The sequence below is a fragment of the Astyanax mexicanus genome, chromosome 5 (assembly GCF_023375975.1).
Source record: "Astyanax mexicanus isolate ESR-SI-001 chromosome 5, AstMex3_surface, whole genome shotgun sequence".
Taxonomy (NCBI): Eukaryota; Metazoa; Chordata; class Actinopteri; order Characiformes; family Acestrorhamphidae; genus Astyanax; species Astyanax mexicanus.
This window is the reverse complement of record NC_064412.1, coordinates 26,644,154-26,660,950: the sequence shown is the minus strand read 5'-3', so window position 1 is coordinate 26,660,950 and position 16,797 is coordinate 26,644,154. Positions and strand designations below refer to the sequence as shown.

The window sequence follows — 16,797 nt, the reverse complement described above, 5'->3', positions numbered from 1 at the left end:
TGATATTTTCTTTCCACGAAATTTGCCCAGCCCTATTTTAAATAGGTATGTTTTTCTGGAATGGAGCATTTCACACCAAACCTGCTTTAAACGGCTCTGTTCACATCTTACCTGTTTAACTGTTTAAAAAAATAAGTGTAAGATAATTCAGAAAACTGGGTGAAATTTCTCTTACACTAGGATCACACATAAACCACTCCGATGCACAATAAAAGGGGGACCTTTCAAGTTTTTCCAGATTCCATACGTATCTCGCTGGTGGGCCGCAGTTAGCTGGTGCTAATGGCGGCTAATGAAACGCAGTTGTTTGATTAAGAATGAGTGTGTGTTGGTTTGTGTCTGTGTGGTCTGTGTGTATGTGTGTGTGTGTATATAGGTGTGTGTGTGTTGGGGGTTCGATGTGCTTCACAAACCAAAGCCATTCCACCTTTCCTGTCGGGCTGAGGGGATTATCGTATTCGCTAAACTTTTGGGGGAAGATTAGCCGCTAATCAGACACAAAGTGACGTGGCCGCCGCTCTGTGAGGCTCCTTCCCCCGAGACTCCGTGACCCCGCGACCCTCATACCCCCAATATCCTCTCCTTTCAGTTTGATCATAATGCGCGGAGCGGTAATTGGCGGACCGGCGGGCCATGGGGCGAGAGTGTGAGCCGGGGGTGTGTGTGTGTGTGAGCGCGGCAGGAGGGGAATTGGATAAACGTTAATCCTCACACTGCGGAGAGTGCTGGAGGAAGTGGAGAGCGGACAGTTTCCAAACATGTCAGACAGATTTCTGACCGCTCTTACTGAGGATACTGTCCACTACCGCAGCCAGAGAGAGAGAGAGAGAGAGAGAGAGAGAGTCCTGTATTGTCTCAGTGTACAACTTAAACACTGTACAGGCTGGATTAGAGGCCACTTTATTGGAAACTTCTTTATTGTATCTGCCAATTTTCTTTTAAACTAGTAGTGGCCACTTTTTTGTAAACTTTGTTTTTGTACCTGCACTCTTTGCACATTTCTTCCAGGCTATTAGTGGCCAGTTTATTGGAAACTCCTTTCTGCACTCTTAAATATTTCATCTAGCCTGTTAGTGTTTGTTCTTGTACATGCACACTTTGTACATGGAAACTTTTTTTCTTGTACCTGCACTGATTGGAAATTTCATCCAGAATGTTAGTGGCGACTTTATTGGAAACTCTGTTCTTGTACCTGCACTGATTGGAAATTTCATCCCAAATATTAGTGGCCCGTTTATTGAAAACTCCTTACTAGTACCCGCACTCTTCATAAATTTCCTCCAGACTGTTAGTGGCCAATTTATTGGATGCTTTGATCTTGTACCTGCACTCGTCGATCATTTCATCCAAACTATTAGTGGCCACTTTATTGGAAACTCTGTTCTTGTACCTGCACATTTTGACATTTCATCCAGACTATTATTGGTCAGTTTATTGTTAACTCTGTTCATGTACTACGGGTGTGCCATATCATATCGTACGCGATAATATCGCCAACATTTTTGAATATCGTGAACGATATCATACCCTGAAATATCATTCCATATCACCCTCCCCTAATTATCACATAAGGGTTCTACTTTTTTGCTGTTTTAAGCAAAAGAAAAATTCGCACTGTTCTCATTTCCTATTAAATATCTACTAGAGACAGATTATATTTGTCCAGTATCATTTATTTTACTTTAATCCTGGATATATGGAGATATTTGGAGTGCATTATTAGTATTAGTATCATGACATCTAAGTTAGGGGTGTGCTGTTTTGTTTTGTTGCAGTAGTGTATTTTTTATTTTTCTTTGTCATATCGCCAAGAGTATCTTTATCGCGATAATACCGTGAAATATCGTGATATTATTTTAGGGCCGTATCGCCCACCCCTATCTTGTACCTGCACATTTTGACCATCTCTTCCAAAATAGTAGTGGCCACATTTCAGTTTTTGTACCTTTTATTTTATCTAGCCTGTTAGTGGACAATTTGTTGGAAACTCCTTGACGGTACCCACATGCTTTGTACATTTCATCTAGATTATTAGTAGATGATTAGTACTGAACTTTTAGTACTTGTAGTATATTTTACAATAAACTTTGAGTCTTTAGTACATTACACATGTCTGACATCACGATCTCATTCTTGCAGGTCTAGTTTGATGTCAGGTGGATTTGGGGCGGGGACAGGCGGAGCGGGGTCGGTCAACCCCTGGCTGGTGAACGAATCAGAAGAGACGAAAGGCCTGACGTTTGGAGAGATCAAACAACAGCAGCAACGCGTCATTGATGGTAAACAACAGAAAATTCTTTTATATTTTGTTTTCTTTCATTATTTCTTCTTTTTTATTATTTCTTTCTGTCTTCTTTTCTTGGTTGTTTGTTTGTTTCTGTTGTTCATTCTATTTTCTTCATTTCTTTCTTAAATTCTTGATATGTTATATTTTTCTCTTAATCTTTCCTTCCTTTTGTTCTTTTTTCTAACAGTATTCAGTGAATAATATTAATAATATTTTGTATAATTTCTTTTTCTCTCTCTTTCTCTCTCTCTCTCTCTCTAGCTCAGGATGCTGGTCTGGATGCTCTGTCCGCAGTGATCAGCAGACAAAAGCGGATGGGTGAGGAGATTGGCAACGAATTGGACGAGCAGAATGGTGAGAAACATCTAAATCCACTGGTCCCTCTCTGGCCTACATCTCTCCTTGCACATCAGCTAGATGCTCTTATCTCCTGACCAGGAGTCCATTTGTCCCCACATTTATATAGTTACATCATAAATGCTGGTCTTTTTCCGATCACCTTCATTAAAAATCAAGTGAATTTTGAGAGTCACATCGGTGAGAATCACGTTATTAATGATTGTGTTCTCTGGACACCTGTTTGATGTCTCAGGATTCGTGCTTTGTTTGCTATTATTAGAGCCGGATACTTGTACACAGTATTTGAGAACAAACACATTTTTTTTCTAGCAGAAATAAAGCACCTCCATTGGGTCCTGGAGCATGCGGAGATGCGATGCTCGTGCTGGATGCTCCATTACTGCTCTGGATTGAGTGGCGCGGTCAGCTATGTAATGGGATAGTTTAATGCCTTGGGAAAAAAAAAAGAGAGGAAAATGGATTGAATTTGAGTTTTAAAAAAAGAAAAGTTGATTTTTCCTTCATCTGACAGGCCTTGTGTGACCCTTTTACCCTCTGCAGGGCTCTTTTCCCTTGTTTTTGCCCTTGCCGGTGCAGTTTGGGCAGCAGTGTTTGCCTGTAAGCAGATTAAGCTCCAGGTTCGGGAGGAAGTGAAGGACGGTACGTCTCTCCTTTTTAGGTAAACGGCTGGAGAGAGGGGTCGGGAGTCGGAGGTCAGGGTAGATTCTTGCTGCCCACAATGGAGAATGTGGAGTCACTGCTATAGTTAGACTGCTGTTGCTTTCAGACCTTCTGTATATATAAAGAGCTGTAGTAAAATCCGTTCTGTATGAGTTCCATTCATATTCTGAAGTAGAGCAAACTCTATAATAAGTCACACAGATTTTCCAAACCAGCACTTATTATCCCTGTGTGTCTTCAATTTAAATAGAACTGACAGTGGTTGCATTGCTCGTGTATGACATTAATTTATGTGGAGCCTTCTGTAATGTATTTATTTAACATATATTCCTAAGGATAGTTCCTACTATAGTTCAATTACTGTTATAGTTATCCTATATAGCTTGCATATATAAATAAATCCTACCTATTATTGTTAGTTAGTTAGTTAGTTAACCCGGTACCACTTTTAAATAAGACTCTTTCATAAAGGTTTAAAACTGTTTATAAAGGACTTTATTAATGTTATTAATTATGTTGTAAATACTTTATAAACCATTAATAAGTAGTTATAACACATACAAAGAAGCGCAACAGTGGCCTGTTGTTTGCCAAAAAGCAATTCCACATTCATTTATACTGTTAAACATCAGATCTTTCTGGATGCTTATCTTATCTATTATTTAGCAGTCATTAACATATCTGTTATTAACTTTAACTACCCAGATTAATAATTTATTTAATAATCATAATGTGGTGAATGTTAACATCTAATAACATTTAATAACTAAACTGACTTTCCATATTGGAATCTTATCAGATATGTTAATGCTAATTGATGAAAAAAAAAATATTAAGCTTTTTTATTAAACACGAGGTGATGAAACTTGGGATTAAATTTCCGGAGTACCACAGAGTTCAGTGAAAAACTGTAGGTAATTCAGCCTGTAATTTTCTCAGAGGACGTCTGAGAAAAACACATACATGGTCAATCCAGACGGGAATAAAATCACCTAGGCCCCCCCTCATAAAAGAGAAAATTACTCCAGTACCCCTGGAGAAACTAATCCCATCCGGATAGGACTATAGACTATTTATGAACCCTTCATAAAAGAGCCTTATTTTAAAGTGGTACCATTAACCCAATAGTAGTAAGTTAGTAAGATACACAACGTTTATCTGTTATATTAGCATCTTATTATTTTTAAAAAATTATGAAATCAGATGAGTGATGTGTTTGAGAGACATTTCTGACGGATGATTCATGACGTCCCTGTGAAATCACTGAAATATGCTTTATAAAACGAGCTATTTATGCTATCAGCCCGACCACACGGCGCAAATCACACCAGCTCAGCTCTCCAAACACAACACTGCTGAAATTAGTCCTGAGTGTATAACAAAATAGCTTGTATCGACCTCACCGCAGCTTTTCTTGTTTCTAATGTCAACACGGCCAGAGTTTATTGGTGTGGAAGTTTCTCATGTTCTGGAGGCTGACGTCAGTGTGTGTGTGTGAGTGAGTAAGTGTGAGCAGAGGGTGAAACGACCCTGTTGGTGACACTCAGGCCTGTAAAAGCTTTTTTTCGGTAGGGTAAATACAGTTACACACGGGTCACTACATGGTAGTAAGTGTGTAGCTGGCACTGATAGGGTGTAAAATGTGCCACACACAGTACTCACTTACTCTCTTACGTTCTTTCTCTCTCTCTCCCTCTCCCCCTCTCTCTCTCTTTCTTTTAGACACACACACACACTGTCTCATTCAGTGTTTTTCATTTTTATTTTTTTACCTACAGTGTAAATTAATACTGCCATCCAGACACTGAAGAAACACATAAAAAATCATGTGTTAAAGTGCTGTTAGCTTACGTTTCTGAGGCTGGTAACTCTGATGAACTTATCCTTTGCTACAGAGGTAACTTTTGGTCTTCCTTTCCTGGGGTGGTCCTGATGAGAGCCAGTTTCATCATTACATTTTGATGGCCTTTCGACTTAACATTTTTTGGATTGATTTACCTTCAGTAATGTTCTATGGCTCTATGGCAAGAACAGTGCTAGAGGACTAATGTTTAATATTGCGCACACTCATAGCCTAACTAGATTTTTTTTTAAGACATGTATCTGGAACGTCCAGAAAGAATTGGTTGGAATTTATTAAGCTCACAATGATGCTCAGTCTACCTAGAACCTCCAGAAGGAATAGAGTGATGCTTTGGGATACATCAGGTCCTGTCTACTGTAAAGCATGATAGGTTAGGTTGGTTTGTGTTGGTGGTTAATCTGGTGGTCTTCAGTTCTACTAGTGGAGACCTGTCCAGTGAGAGAGTTAGATGAGCTGAATCTGAGAGAACAGTCCTGATTAGACATTTTTCTGTTTGCTTTCACAAATTTCACCCTTTAATAATTTGCAGAGCATTATTTTCTGCCACCACTTGAGTGGCGGCAGCTGCTCACAGGGAGCATTTTTTCTTTTTTTTCATCACAATTTTTGGTATTTGATTATTTAGAGGTTCATTTTCTATTGCAAGGATTAGGCTTGGTTCTGTATTTTTTTCTCCATTACAAATTCTGCATATTATTGTCATCATATCTCATCATTTAAACACCAACTTCAACTTCATTCTACTGACAAACAATATGCTAGCATTACAAAGCTGAATTTTTCTCTCACACAAATGTCAGAGGAGTAGCTGTAAAGTTGGAGAGAGTTTGAATAAAAATAATAACTTGAGTTAAAAGATAGTTCAGCTTGCTTTATATTTTCCGTAATTTCTCAGTGCCGCTCTCTTTCTTTCCTTTTTTTCTCTTTGAAATGATGTGAGTTTCCATCTGAAAGGAAACCCTCTACGATTTCAAACCTGTCCTGCGTGACCTTCGACCGCCGTCGTCTTCCCCCGCTCCGACTCGGCAGCGATGCGCAGCTCTGTCTCCAGACGTGTGGTTTTATTAAGAGACGCGACTCAGCCAATATTTGTGTTAAAGTGAGATCATTTGGCCGGGAAGAGAAACAAACCTTCATGTGGATCTAGACCTGCTTGAGGAGCTGTGCAGAAACGCCACAGCAACACTGAACCTCCACACTCTGCAGTCGTATAGACTGAGACCGGTTCTCTGTGAAGGAGTGATTGGTAGAACTGTCTCTGAACAGATTTCAGTTTTTTAACTAGTTGTTCAATCTTCAGCTGTGATTTATAACCAATTTTGGGGGTTTGGTTTTGGTTTTGGCTCTTGAATAGGGCTCCTTGGACACTGCAGTGATGGCTGCCCACTGCTTCGGGCATGTGCACTCACTGTTTCACTGTATGCCACTGTTTGTGTGTGCTTTCACTGGTGTGTACGTGTGTGTTCACTGCATGGATAGGGTAAAAGTGGATGCTAATTCCATCTGTGCTTCCAGCACAAGTGTGCTTACTATGGTCTATGTCTTGTTTTTATTGGTTTAACCCTTTCAGGCACACACAGAGAACTTCAGGTTTACTGATCTGGACGAATTACAAACCATAAAACTAAAGCAGATTGAGGGTTTAGGTATTTTGTCTACAGTCCTTATCTCATTCTATGTGTTACATTTTGAAAGTTCCCCATTTTTTTTTCTTTAAACACTATTGCAAAATGAGAACTGAACAAAATTAGGTTTCGTACAGTAAAACCCCACCAAATTAAAAAAAGGCTGTGCATAAATAAATGCAGATGATAAAGGAGCTACCTCCCTGAACCACACTGAACTGTCCTGTTTTTGCAGGGTGAAATGTCAGCATATACTCCTCTATTTAATAATGTGTTATTAAATGTTATTAAATCATTTTTAGATTCAAAATGCGCTTAAAACTTTATTCCGCATTCCACATTTGGTGTAATAACATTCTGGGAGGGTGGTTTTAGAGTGTCAGACATCTGGTTCTATTTCCTATCACTGTGAGCAATTCTTACTGGGTAAAGGTCAGGCATACTTCTTGCAGAGAAACGAACAAACATCGATGCTGCACAGGGGCTTCACACGCTGTAACGCACACATGGCAGTCACTACATCACAAAGCCTGAGACTGGTTGGTAACAGAGAGGCATTCCATGAAACGAACATTGTTGACTTTCAGAAACATATTTTTAGGATAAAATAAGCCTTTATTAATCCCACAGCAGGGAAATTTGCAGTGCTGAGGGCAGAACAAATGAGTCAGAAAATATACAACAAAATTAGATCTATACTATGATAATCATTTTTACAGTAGTCAGACTTAGTATCATGCCACATTATCACCTCCAAAACAAAACAACAATGTATTCCAGCTTGTAAGATAACTTTGTTCCTCAGGATTTATGTTGTGGGGGGAGTTTCTCGTAAACTCAATCTAAACAAACATGTCAAATGACAGCAAAACCATTGCTATGCTAGTTTTGAGTGCCAGGAAAGCTAAGAAAAAGAAAAGTGTATGAATGAAAAAAAATCCAACAGGGCTTATACACACTGCAAAACACATACAAATATAGCTACTGTATACAGTACCAGTCAAAACTTTGGACATATATTCTTATTCAGTGTTGTAAGTTATAAATAACAATAAAAAAAAATATATAAAAAAAAATCAAAAGTGCAAAGAGGTATCTCTTGGTCTTCCATTACTTGGGTGGTCCCGATGAGGGCCAGTTTCATCATAATGTTTCTGATGGTTCTTGATACTTTGATATTTTTCAGATTGATTGATCTTCATTTCTTAAAGTATTTTTCTTCTATACTTAGTTGAGTAGTTCCTGCCATAAAATATGGATTAGAACATTACTCAAATAGAGCTATTCACTGTATACCAACTCTACATCTCCACAACTCCACAACCGATGTTGTAGTTAACTCTTGACAAGTTCAGCACAGCTGTTAACTGAAATCTGATCATTCAAAGTGACTCTACCTCACAAAGCTGACTGAAATTAAAATGCCAGGATGTAAATATAAATCATATTCTGGTTTGTTTAACACTTTTTGGTTCATTAAATAATTCCATTTGTTTATTTCTTTATACTTTGCCTTCAGTATTAATCTACAATGCAGAACATTGTAAAATAATAAAAACTACTAAATCTAAGGTGTGTCCGAACATTTTACCTATACTGTATGTTGTACATATACCTTGAACACAAATAGCTAAAGGTATTGTATATGTATATTGTATATGTATACCCCATACACTACATTATAATCTAGGAAGATCATTGTTTACCTCAACCTGTGACTTTTTGCAATTGCCAAAAAAAAAGAAAATCTGCCTCAAAATCACCCAAATTATCCTGTAATGTGGGCCAAGCCTGCAGAAGACGTCAGATAACAAACATATGCTGTCCTGCCTGATGGGCTGAATCCAGGGTCATTGATCAATCAAAATCTTTTCCTTTAAGCTGTTATTTTATTTTTGTCTTTCATCACACTTATGAGTGTAATTGAGTCGTACGTTTCTTCTGAGCTCACTCACACGCCAGGAAGCGTAAATATTAGCTCAGAGCCGAGGGTCCTGGGCTGTGGGTTCGCCGCTGAAGCTGCGGGACCGCAGCGGGGGTCCGGAGGGGGGGTTTGGGGAGTCCACAGATTTCACATTGCTCTTTTACTCTCTCTGGATTTTTATAGAGCCCATAAAGCACACTGCAGGCTGTAGGCCACAGAGACTTTGATTTGGCTCAGCACATCTGGAGTGTGTGTGTGTGTGTGTGTGTGTGCGTGCACTATGCATCAATACTTTGGGGACACACTGTCCTTTACACTTTTTATTATCATTTTTTTTACTTTGAATTTTCTCGCTGTAGCTTTTCTGTGTAAAACTCCATGGAGGTCCTGTCAGATCACACACTCCCACTTTCTCCACACATTTTTTACACACAGACAGTTCATGCACAAGAACACATGAACAAGTGACTGTAGAGGACCACTGTGCTCTGACAGCACTGCAGATTAAATAACTACATTAACCCATATGGCCCAACGCAAAAACATGGCTATTTCTTCCATTATACAGGACTAGTGCTGTGCACTTTCACACCTGAAAGTCCAGAGCAAAGTCTGAACCGAATCATGTGTGTTCAGTACATTGTATCAGTTTGGTTCGGTTCATTTGGTTTCACACTGCAGTTTATTGAGTTTGTTTGAGAATGTTGTCAGTTTAGTGCAATGCCTCGTTCCTCAGCAGTGTAATAGATTATCGTCTGATTCTTTTACTTCTGTTTTATAAATCAGAGTTAATCTACAGTTACAGCAGATACAAGAATAACATCTTCTGTTCTCCTTCCCCCATTCTTCTTCACCTTTCCATCCTCTTTTCTTCTCCATTCCCTCCTCTCTTTTTCTTTTTTCCTCCTCTCCTTTCTCTCTCTCTCTTCTCCTTTCCCCCTCTCTTCTTCTTTCAACATCTCTGTTTCTCCTTTCCCTCTCTCTTCTTCTTATCTCCTCTTTTCTTCTTCCTCCCTCTCTTGTTCTCCATTCCCCCTCTCTGCTCCTTTCCCTCTCTCTTCTTCTCCTTTCTCCCCCTCTCTTTTTATCCTTTCCCTTCTCTCTTGTTCTCCATTCCACCTCTCTGGTTCTCTATTCCCCCTCTCTTCTCCTTTCTCTCCTTCTTCCTCTCTTTCCCCCCTCTCTTCTTCTCTTTTCCCACTCTCTTCTTCTTTCACCCTCTCTATTTCTCCTTTCCCCCTCTATTCTTCTTATCTCCTCTCTTCTTCTTCCCCCCTCTCTTGTTCTCCATTCCCCCTATATTCTCCTCTCTCCCTCTCTCTTCTTCTCCTTGCCCCCTCTTTTCTTCTTTCACTCTCTGTATTTCTCCTTTCTGCCCTCTCTTCTTCCCCTTCCCCCTCTCTTCTTCTCTTTCCCCTCTCTCTTCTTCTTTTTCCTCCCTCTCTTTTTCCTTTCCTTTTTGTCTTCTCTTGACTGCATCTCTTTTCTCCTCTCTTCTCCTATTTTCACTATTTATGTTTTTCTCTCCCTTTTTCACTTTTATCTTCTACTCTCTTTACTTCATCTCTTTTCTCCTTTTCTCTTCTTCTCCATACCTTTCTCTGTCGTTCTTCTTTCCCTCCTGTCTTGTCTTTTTTTTCTCTCTTCCATTTTATCCTCTTGTGTGTCTTCTGTTTTCTTCCCCCTTTTTTGTTTTCCTAGATCTTTTTTCATTTCTTTTTCCCGATTTCCTTCTGCTCATATTTTATGATATAAAATTGTGTTTCCAAATCTTTTGACATAACTGTGTGTGTGTGTGTGTGTGTGTGTGTGTAGCAGGAATTCCCCAGTGCTGCCCAGCGATCATCTGCAGCTCAGTAAAGTGTGAGAGTGTGTGAGTGAGGAAAGACGAGTGTAAATTCTCGCTCCTCTCACATTCTTCTGTTCTCCGCATGTTCAGACAGACGTGGACAGATTGACTTGAGAGGCAGAAAAGAAAGTTTAATTGTGTGTGTGTGTGTGTGTGTGTGTGTGTGTGTGTGTGTGTGTGTGTGTGTGTGTGTGAGTGAATAAACTCTGCTAATTTGCTCCAGTTTGCTGAAACAGACGACAGATCAGATCTCAGATTCACTCAGTCAGACTCTCTGTGTCTGAACGTAATCTGTACTGTAGTCTGTGTTCTAGATAACAGAGAGTATCAGTGTGTAGATGAACCCATGTATTACTGATCTCTGAATACCTCCACCTGCTTATCTGTTTCTCTTCTCTTCTCTTCTTTTCTGTTCTCTTCTTTTCTCTTCTCTTCTCTTTGTCTTCTTTTTAATTTTCTTTTTTCTTTGTTTCTCTTCACTCTTTTTGTCTCTTTTTGTTCTATTTGTCATTTATATTATATATATTCTACTCTTCTCTTTATTTTATTCTCTCTGTTAGTATTCTCTCTTCTTAAATTTCTTGTTTTGTGTCTTTTCTCTTTCTCTTCTCTGTCTCTCATCTTAATTTTCTTCTCTTTTAGTCTCTTCTCTCAACTCTTAACGTTTTGCTTTTTTCTGTTTTCTTTTTGTCTATTCTCTACTTTTCTTTTTTTGTCTCTTCTAGATTCTTCTCTTTCTGTCTCTTCAGGAAACTGCTCTTATTTTATTTTTTCTCTTAACTTTTTTCTTTTACTCTCTTGTAGAATCTTTTGTCTGTTCCCTCTTCTTATTTTTGTGTTTTTCTCTTTGTGTTTTCTCTGTCTTTTCTCTTTTCTCTGCTGTTTTTTATTCTTCACTTTTTCTTCTGCTCTTGTCTTTTCTCCTCTCTCCTCATTTTGTTCTGATTGTATCCAGATGCTGTTGTTAAATAAAGATGGAGGGAATGTGTAAAATAGACTAATGATGGATAGTGATGGAGGTGTGAAGGGTTTTGAACAGTGTTTTTTATTGTTTTATGGTACAGAGATTTGGGAGTGTTGGGTAATTGTTCTAAATCTTCAGATAAATGGTGATTGCTGGGTAATCATGCTAATCTGTGTGAGATAAAAGGTTCTCAAATGTTAATAGTGATGTTCTCTGGCCTAGTCTAATCACACAATGGTCTAGTCTCACACACCTTTTCTTTTCTTTTCTTTTCTACTGTCCTCTCATACCTTACTTATCTGCTTCTCTTCTCCCTTTCTCATATATTCTCTTCTATTTTCTCCTGACTTTTCTTCTCTTTTTGTATCTTTTTCTCTTCTCATAATTTCTATTGTATCTTCCCCTGTCCTTTTTTTTTTACTTATTTCTCTCTTATCTTATCTTCTCTACTCTTCTCTTTTCTTTTACTCTTCTTCTTCTATCTTATCTTGTATCTTTTTTATCTATTTTTCTCTTCTCTTTTCATTTTGTGTTTTTATTTGTCTCTTTTCTCTGTAGTTCTCTTTAGTTTGCCATTCTTCTCTTCTCTTTTTTCTCTTCTCTTCTCTTCTCTTCTCTTCTCCTCTTCTCATCTTTCTTCTGCTGACATTTCCTCTCCTATATGAATATAAAATGAGAGCAGAAACTACACTAACTTGTTAACTGTGTGGGTTTGGAGAGCTTGTCTGTTATTGTGGACAGAGTGATTGCCCAGATACAGTATGAATTTGCCAGAATCTCCCCACAGCCCATTTTCACCCTAAAGCCATATCTAATATATGTTTAATATAGTTTATCGCCCAAAACATGTTTGGTGCCTCTGTAGATTTCTTCTGGAGCTACAAGGCAAATGTAGTTAAGAAGTAATGGAAGCTATAGAACACTTCACTGCAGCTCCTCTGCAGTAGAAACTCGTTGCATTAATGTAACCGCTGTACACACACACACACATACACTCAGAGTGCTGGCGAGGTGTGTATGGTTTGCGAGTTTGTCTGGAGCTGTCCATTTTCCACCACTTCGATTCTAAAAAAAGAAAGAGGGAGGGAGAAAGAGGGAGATGGCAGGACAAGTTAGCTGGAAAGAGAGAAAACAGAGTTGAGAAATTAATGAATAGAAAGCAAGAAAGAGATAGATAGATAGAAAGATAGACAGACAGACAGACAGACAGTTAGGTGAATAGACACAAATCATTAGATAGATAACTACATAAATATGAAATAAGGTAATTGTGATGTAAACAAGTAATTTGTCTCTCGTAATTGATCCTGTTTGATGTTGACCAGCGGCCATTTTAAAGACACACACACACACACACACACACACACACACACACATACACTTAGGGTGCTGACGAGGTGTGTATGGTTTGAGGGGTTCATTTTCTGCGGATTTCATTCTGCAGTGATGAAGAGAGAGATGGAAATAGAGAGAGAGGGATAGCGAGAGGGATAGAGAGACAGAGATGGAGAGAGAGATGGCGAGAGGGATGGAGAGAGAGAGAGAGAGGGATGGAGAGAGGAGAGATGGCGAGAGGGATGGAGAGAGGGATGTAGAGAGAAAGATGGCGAGAGGGATGGACAAAGAGAGAGATGGCGAGAGGGATGGAGAGAGTGGGATGGAGAGAGAGGTGGCGAGAGGGATAAAGAGAGTGGGATGAAGAGAGAGAGATGGCGAGAGGGATGGACAGAGAGAGAGATGGAGAGAGAGAGATGGGGTGAGAGGGATGGTGAGAGAGAGGGATGGAGAAAGGGATGGAGAGAGAGGGATGGAGCTAGAGGGATGGAGAGAGAGAGGGATGGTGAGAGAGATGAAAGAATTGAGAAAGAGGGTAGAAGGAAAGAGAGAAAAAACAGAATTGAGAAATAAATAGATGTAGACAGGGGAATAGATGGACAGATAGATAAACAGATAGGTCAAGTGGTAGATGGATGGATGGATGGACAGATCACGTAGTATATATAAAATAAGGTAATTGTCATGTAAACAAATCGTTTGTCTTTTCTCTCATGATTGATCCTGTTTGATGTTCACCAGCGGCCACTACAAAGACCCTGATGAGCTCAGCTTCAGTCACTTTCATCCTGTATGTTCAGTACACTCTGTGTGTGTGTGTGTGTGTGTGTGTGTGTGTGTGTGTGTGTGTGTGTGTGTGTGTGTGTGTGTGTGTGTGTGTGCGCGGCGCACGGATGCATGCACAGCTGTTTAAACCTACTCTCTAAAGCAGTACTGTAACAGCAGCCAACCACCTCACTGACACAAGCGCCGAGTGTGAGCAAGAGTGTGTGGTGTGTTTGATGTGATTCAGAAAGGAGTGCTGTTGTCCTGACGACTGTTTGATCCTTTATCTCCTGCCCTGTGGCGCAGAATCTGCAAACAAACAGGAGCGCGGCCGGACAGATCGGACCATGAAGAGGGAAGAGCTTTAGGTTAAAAAACCAGCCGCTTCTTTACACATCGGCACACGGCTGTAGCATTAGCATTAGCATGTTAAAGGCTGGAGTTAGCCCTCGTAGTGCTTTTCAGTACGAGCAGTAACCAGAATCTAGAACAACCTGTGGCTATTTACCATAAAAAAACACAGCAGAGAACCATCAGGAGCTGCTCAGTATTAAAACCTATTAAATGCAGTACTTTGTTGTAGCTTAGCTCTAGGTTTTGAGCTCTAGGATAGTAAAATAATGAAAACACATTGTATATGTATACCTGTATACCTCATTTCCTTCTTCCCCTCCTTCATTCCTCTATCCTATTATTCCCCTTTGACCTCCTTTTATCCCTATCCAAAGATGTTTTACCTTTAAACTTATTTTACATTGTACTTGACTATTGTAAGTCGCTTTGGACAAAAGCGTCTGCCAAATGTAATGTAATGTAATGTAATGTAATATGTGTGTGTGTGTCTGTGTGTGTGTGGGGTTGAGAGAGAGAGAAAGAGAGAAGGAGAAGGAGAGAGAAAGAGAGAGATTGCCCATATTGTCTCTCATAATAAAACACATGCTATCAGTTAAATAGCAGCTCTTTTAGAGATTGATGCTGTTTAGCTTTTGGCTTTATTCTTAGTTATGTTTTCCAAATGAAGACGTCATGGCCAATTACGAAGACCCCCTAACGTGAGGATTATTCTATACACCACACACAAACCCACACACACAGTCACATCAGTCCAGCAGAGCTTCTAATGGACCTGAACCCGCTCAGCATCTTCCCATAGGCTCCATGTCGTCAGCGCCCCTTCTGAGTGTGAAATATGGGATCTGTTTTAAAAACAAAAACACACAGTTTAGTCTATTTTATCACACAGTTGGATTATTATTGCAGCCATTTCTGCAGGCAGGCCAATTCGCACACTTCTCCTCGGTTCTGTGGGGAAGAAGAAGAAATGATGAAGACTTGGATGTTAGTTTCAAGACAAGGCAAACTTAGGATTGTTAGTATCGATTTGGTTTGGTTATTTGAGGTTAATTCAGTTAGTTTGGGTTAACTAAGGTTACTTATTTAGAGTTATTTTGTGATTGTTTAAATTTGGTATAGGATAAAGTTGTTATTATTACTTTGGTTGGTTTGGATTATCTAGAATTAGTGATAATTTGGATTAGATATTGTTAGTTTGCTGTAGCTGGGATAAATGTAGAAATGGTTAGTTTTCCACAGCTAGGGTTAATTTCGATTAGATATTATTAGTTTATAATAGATAGGGATAATCTGGATTAGATATGGTTAGTTTGGCATAGCTAGGTTTAATCCTGATTTAGATATGGTTAGGTTGTGTTAACTAGGATTCATTTTAGTTACATATATTTAGTTTACTTTAGCTAGGGTTAATCTGGATTAGATATGGTTAGTTTGCCATACCTAGATTTAATCCATATTAAATATAATTAGTTTTCTGAAGATAGGGTTGATCTGCTTTACATATGGTTAGTTTATAGTAGCTAGGGTTAATCTGGATAAAGTATGGTTAGTTTTCTGTTTTTCACATTAATCTAGATTAGATATGGTTAGTTGTCTGTATTTAAGGTAAATCTGGATTAGGTATGGTTAGTTTCTGTAGATACGGTTAATCTGGATTGGGTATGGTTAGTTTTGTGTATTTGAGGTTAATCTGGATTAGGTATAGTCAGTTTTGTGTATTTAGGGTAAATCTGGATTAGGTACGGTTAGTTTTCTGTATTTAGGGTAAATCTGGATTAGGTATGGTTTGTTTTCTGTATTTAGGGTAAATCTGGATTAGGTATGGTTAGTTTTCTGTAGATAGGGTTAATCTGGATTGGGTATGGTTAGTTTTGCGTATTTAAGGTTAATCTGGATTAGGTATGGTTAGTTTTGGTTATTGCGGGTTAGTTTAGTTTAGACTGGCAGTACCAGAGTTAGCTTGGAATAAGTAGGTTTAAGTGATTTAGTTTAGGATTACTCTGCATTAGCAAAGGATCAGTTAGTTTCAATTAGAAAAGTTTGTTTAGGCGTTTGTTTCTATTAGCTGTGGGAAAATTGACTATGGTTGTTGCAGGTGATTCTGTGAAAGTGGTGCCTCCTTCCGAGTCAGCAGTGTGATAATGAAGATGACATTGATGGTTATGATGATGATGAAGGATCTCCACATCCTCTGCTAACCTACTGTCTGTAGTGTGAGGAAGACATCAAGGTGTGTTAGCGGGTTGCCAGCTTCTGTCATGGTCACTGATTCTCTGCAGCATGCCTGCCGCCCCTATCCTAATTAGATCCGTATTGTTCAGCAGCACCTGGACATGAACCTGGCAACCGTACACCATCAACATCCTGTGTGTGTGTGTGTGTGTGTTTGGTTTTTCCCCTCTCCCTTGTTTTATCCGAATGTTCTTGAATCCTGGCTTCTCTGGTCTGGATCCTCTTCTGTCTAACAGAAAAATAGTTTTCTTTTATATGATGTTTTATGAGTTTCTGAGTCATGGATTTATTGCATCACAAAGTATCAATCATGTGTGAGCGTGTAGCCAGCATCACGCTCGTTCAGGCTGAAATCTGGAACACATGTTTTGGAAACGATCACCCTGAGCATTGTTTCGGTAGTGAAGGATGAAAGGTCTTTGTTGGTTTGTTCAGATCTGAGAGAGGTTTGTGGATTTCTCCAGTATGTTCTGGACATTATGATCACTTTAGCAGAATAAATGTCTGCCATGCAATGTCCCAAACCTTGTGTGACAAATTACAGAGCTCTGTTACTCGCTTTTCTTTTAGAGAAAAGC

At 39.2% G+C, this 16,797-nt stretch overlaps 1 protein-coding gene and 1 long non-coding RNA gene across 3 annotated transcripts in view; both read left to right on the top strand.

Annotated features, from left to right (window-relative positions):
- LOC125802252 (uncharacterized) overlaps positions 1–16,797 on the top strand; it is a 302,998-nt gene that overhangs the window by 222,160 nt on the left and 64,041 nt on the right. The window lies entirely within an intron of this gene.
- The window catches only part of stx8 (syntaxin 8), a 48,192-nt gene that overhangs the window by 9,157 nt on the left and 22,238 nt on the right, over positions 1–16,797 (top strand). For both annotated transcript variants that reach the window (XM_022663293.2, XM_049479657.1), the window contains exons 5-6: positions 2,140–2,279; positions 2,549–2,641. In XM_022663293.2, the coding sequence (XP_022519014.1) occupies positions 2,140–2,279; positions 2,549–2,641 (233 nt within the window). The remainder of the gene's footprint in view (positions 1–2,139; positions 2,280–2,548; positions 2,642–16,797) is intronic.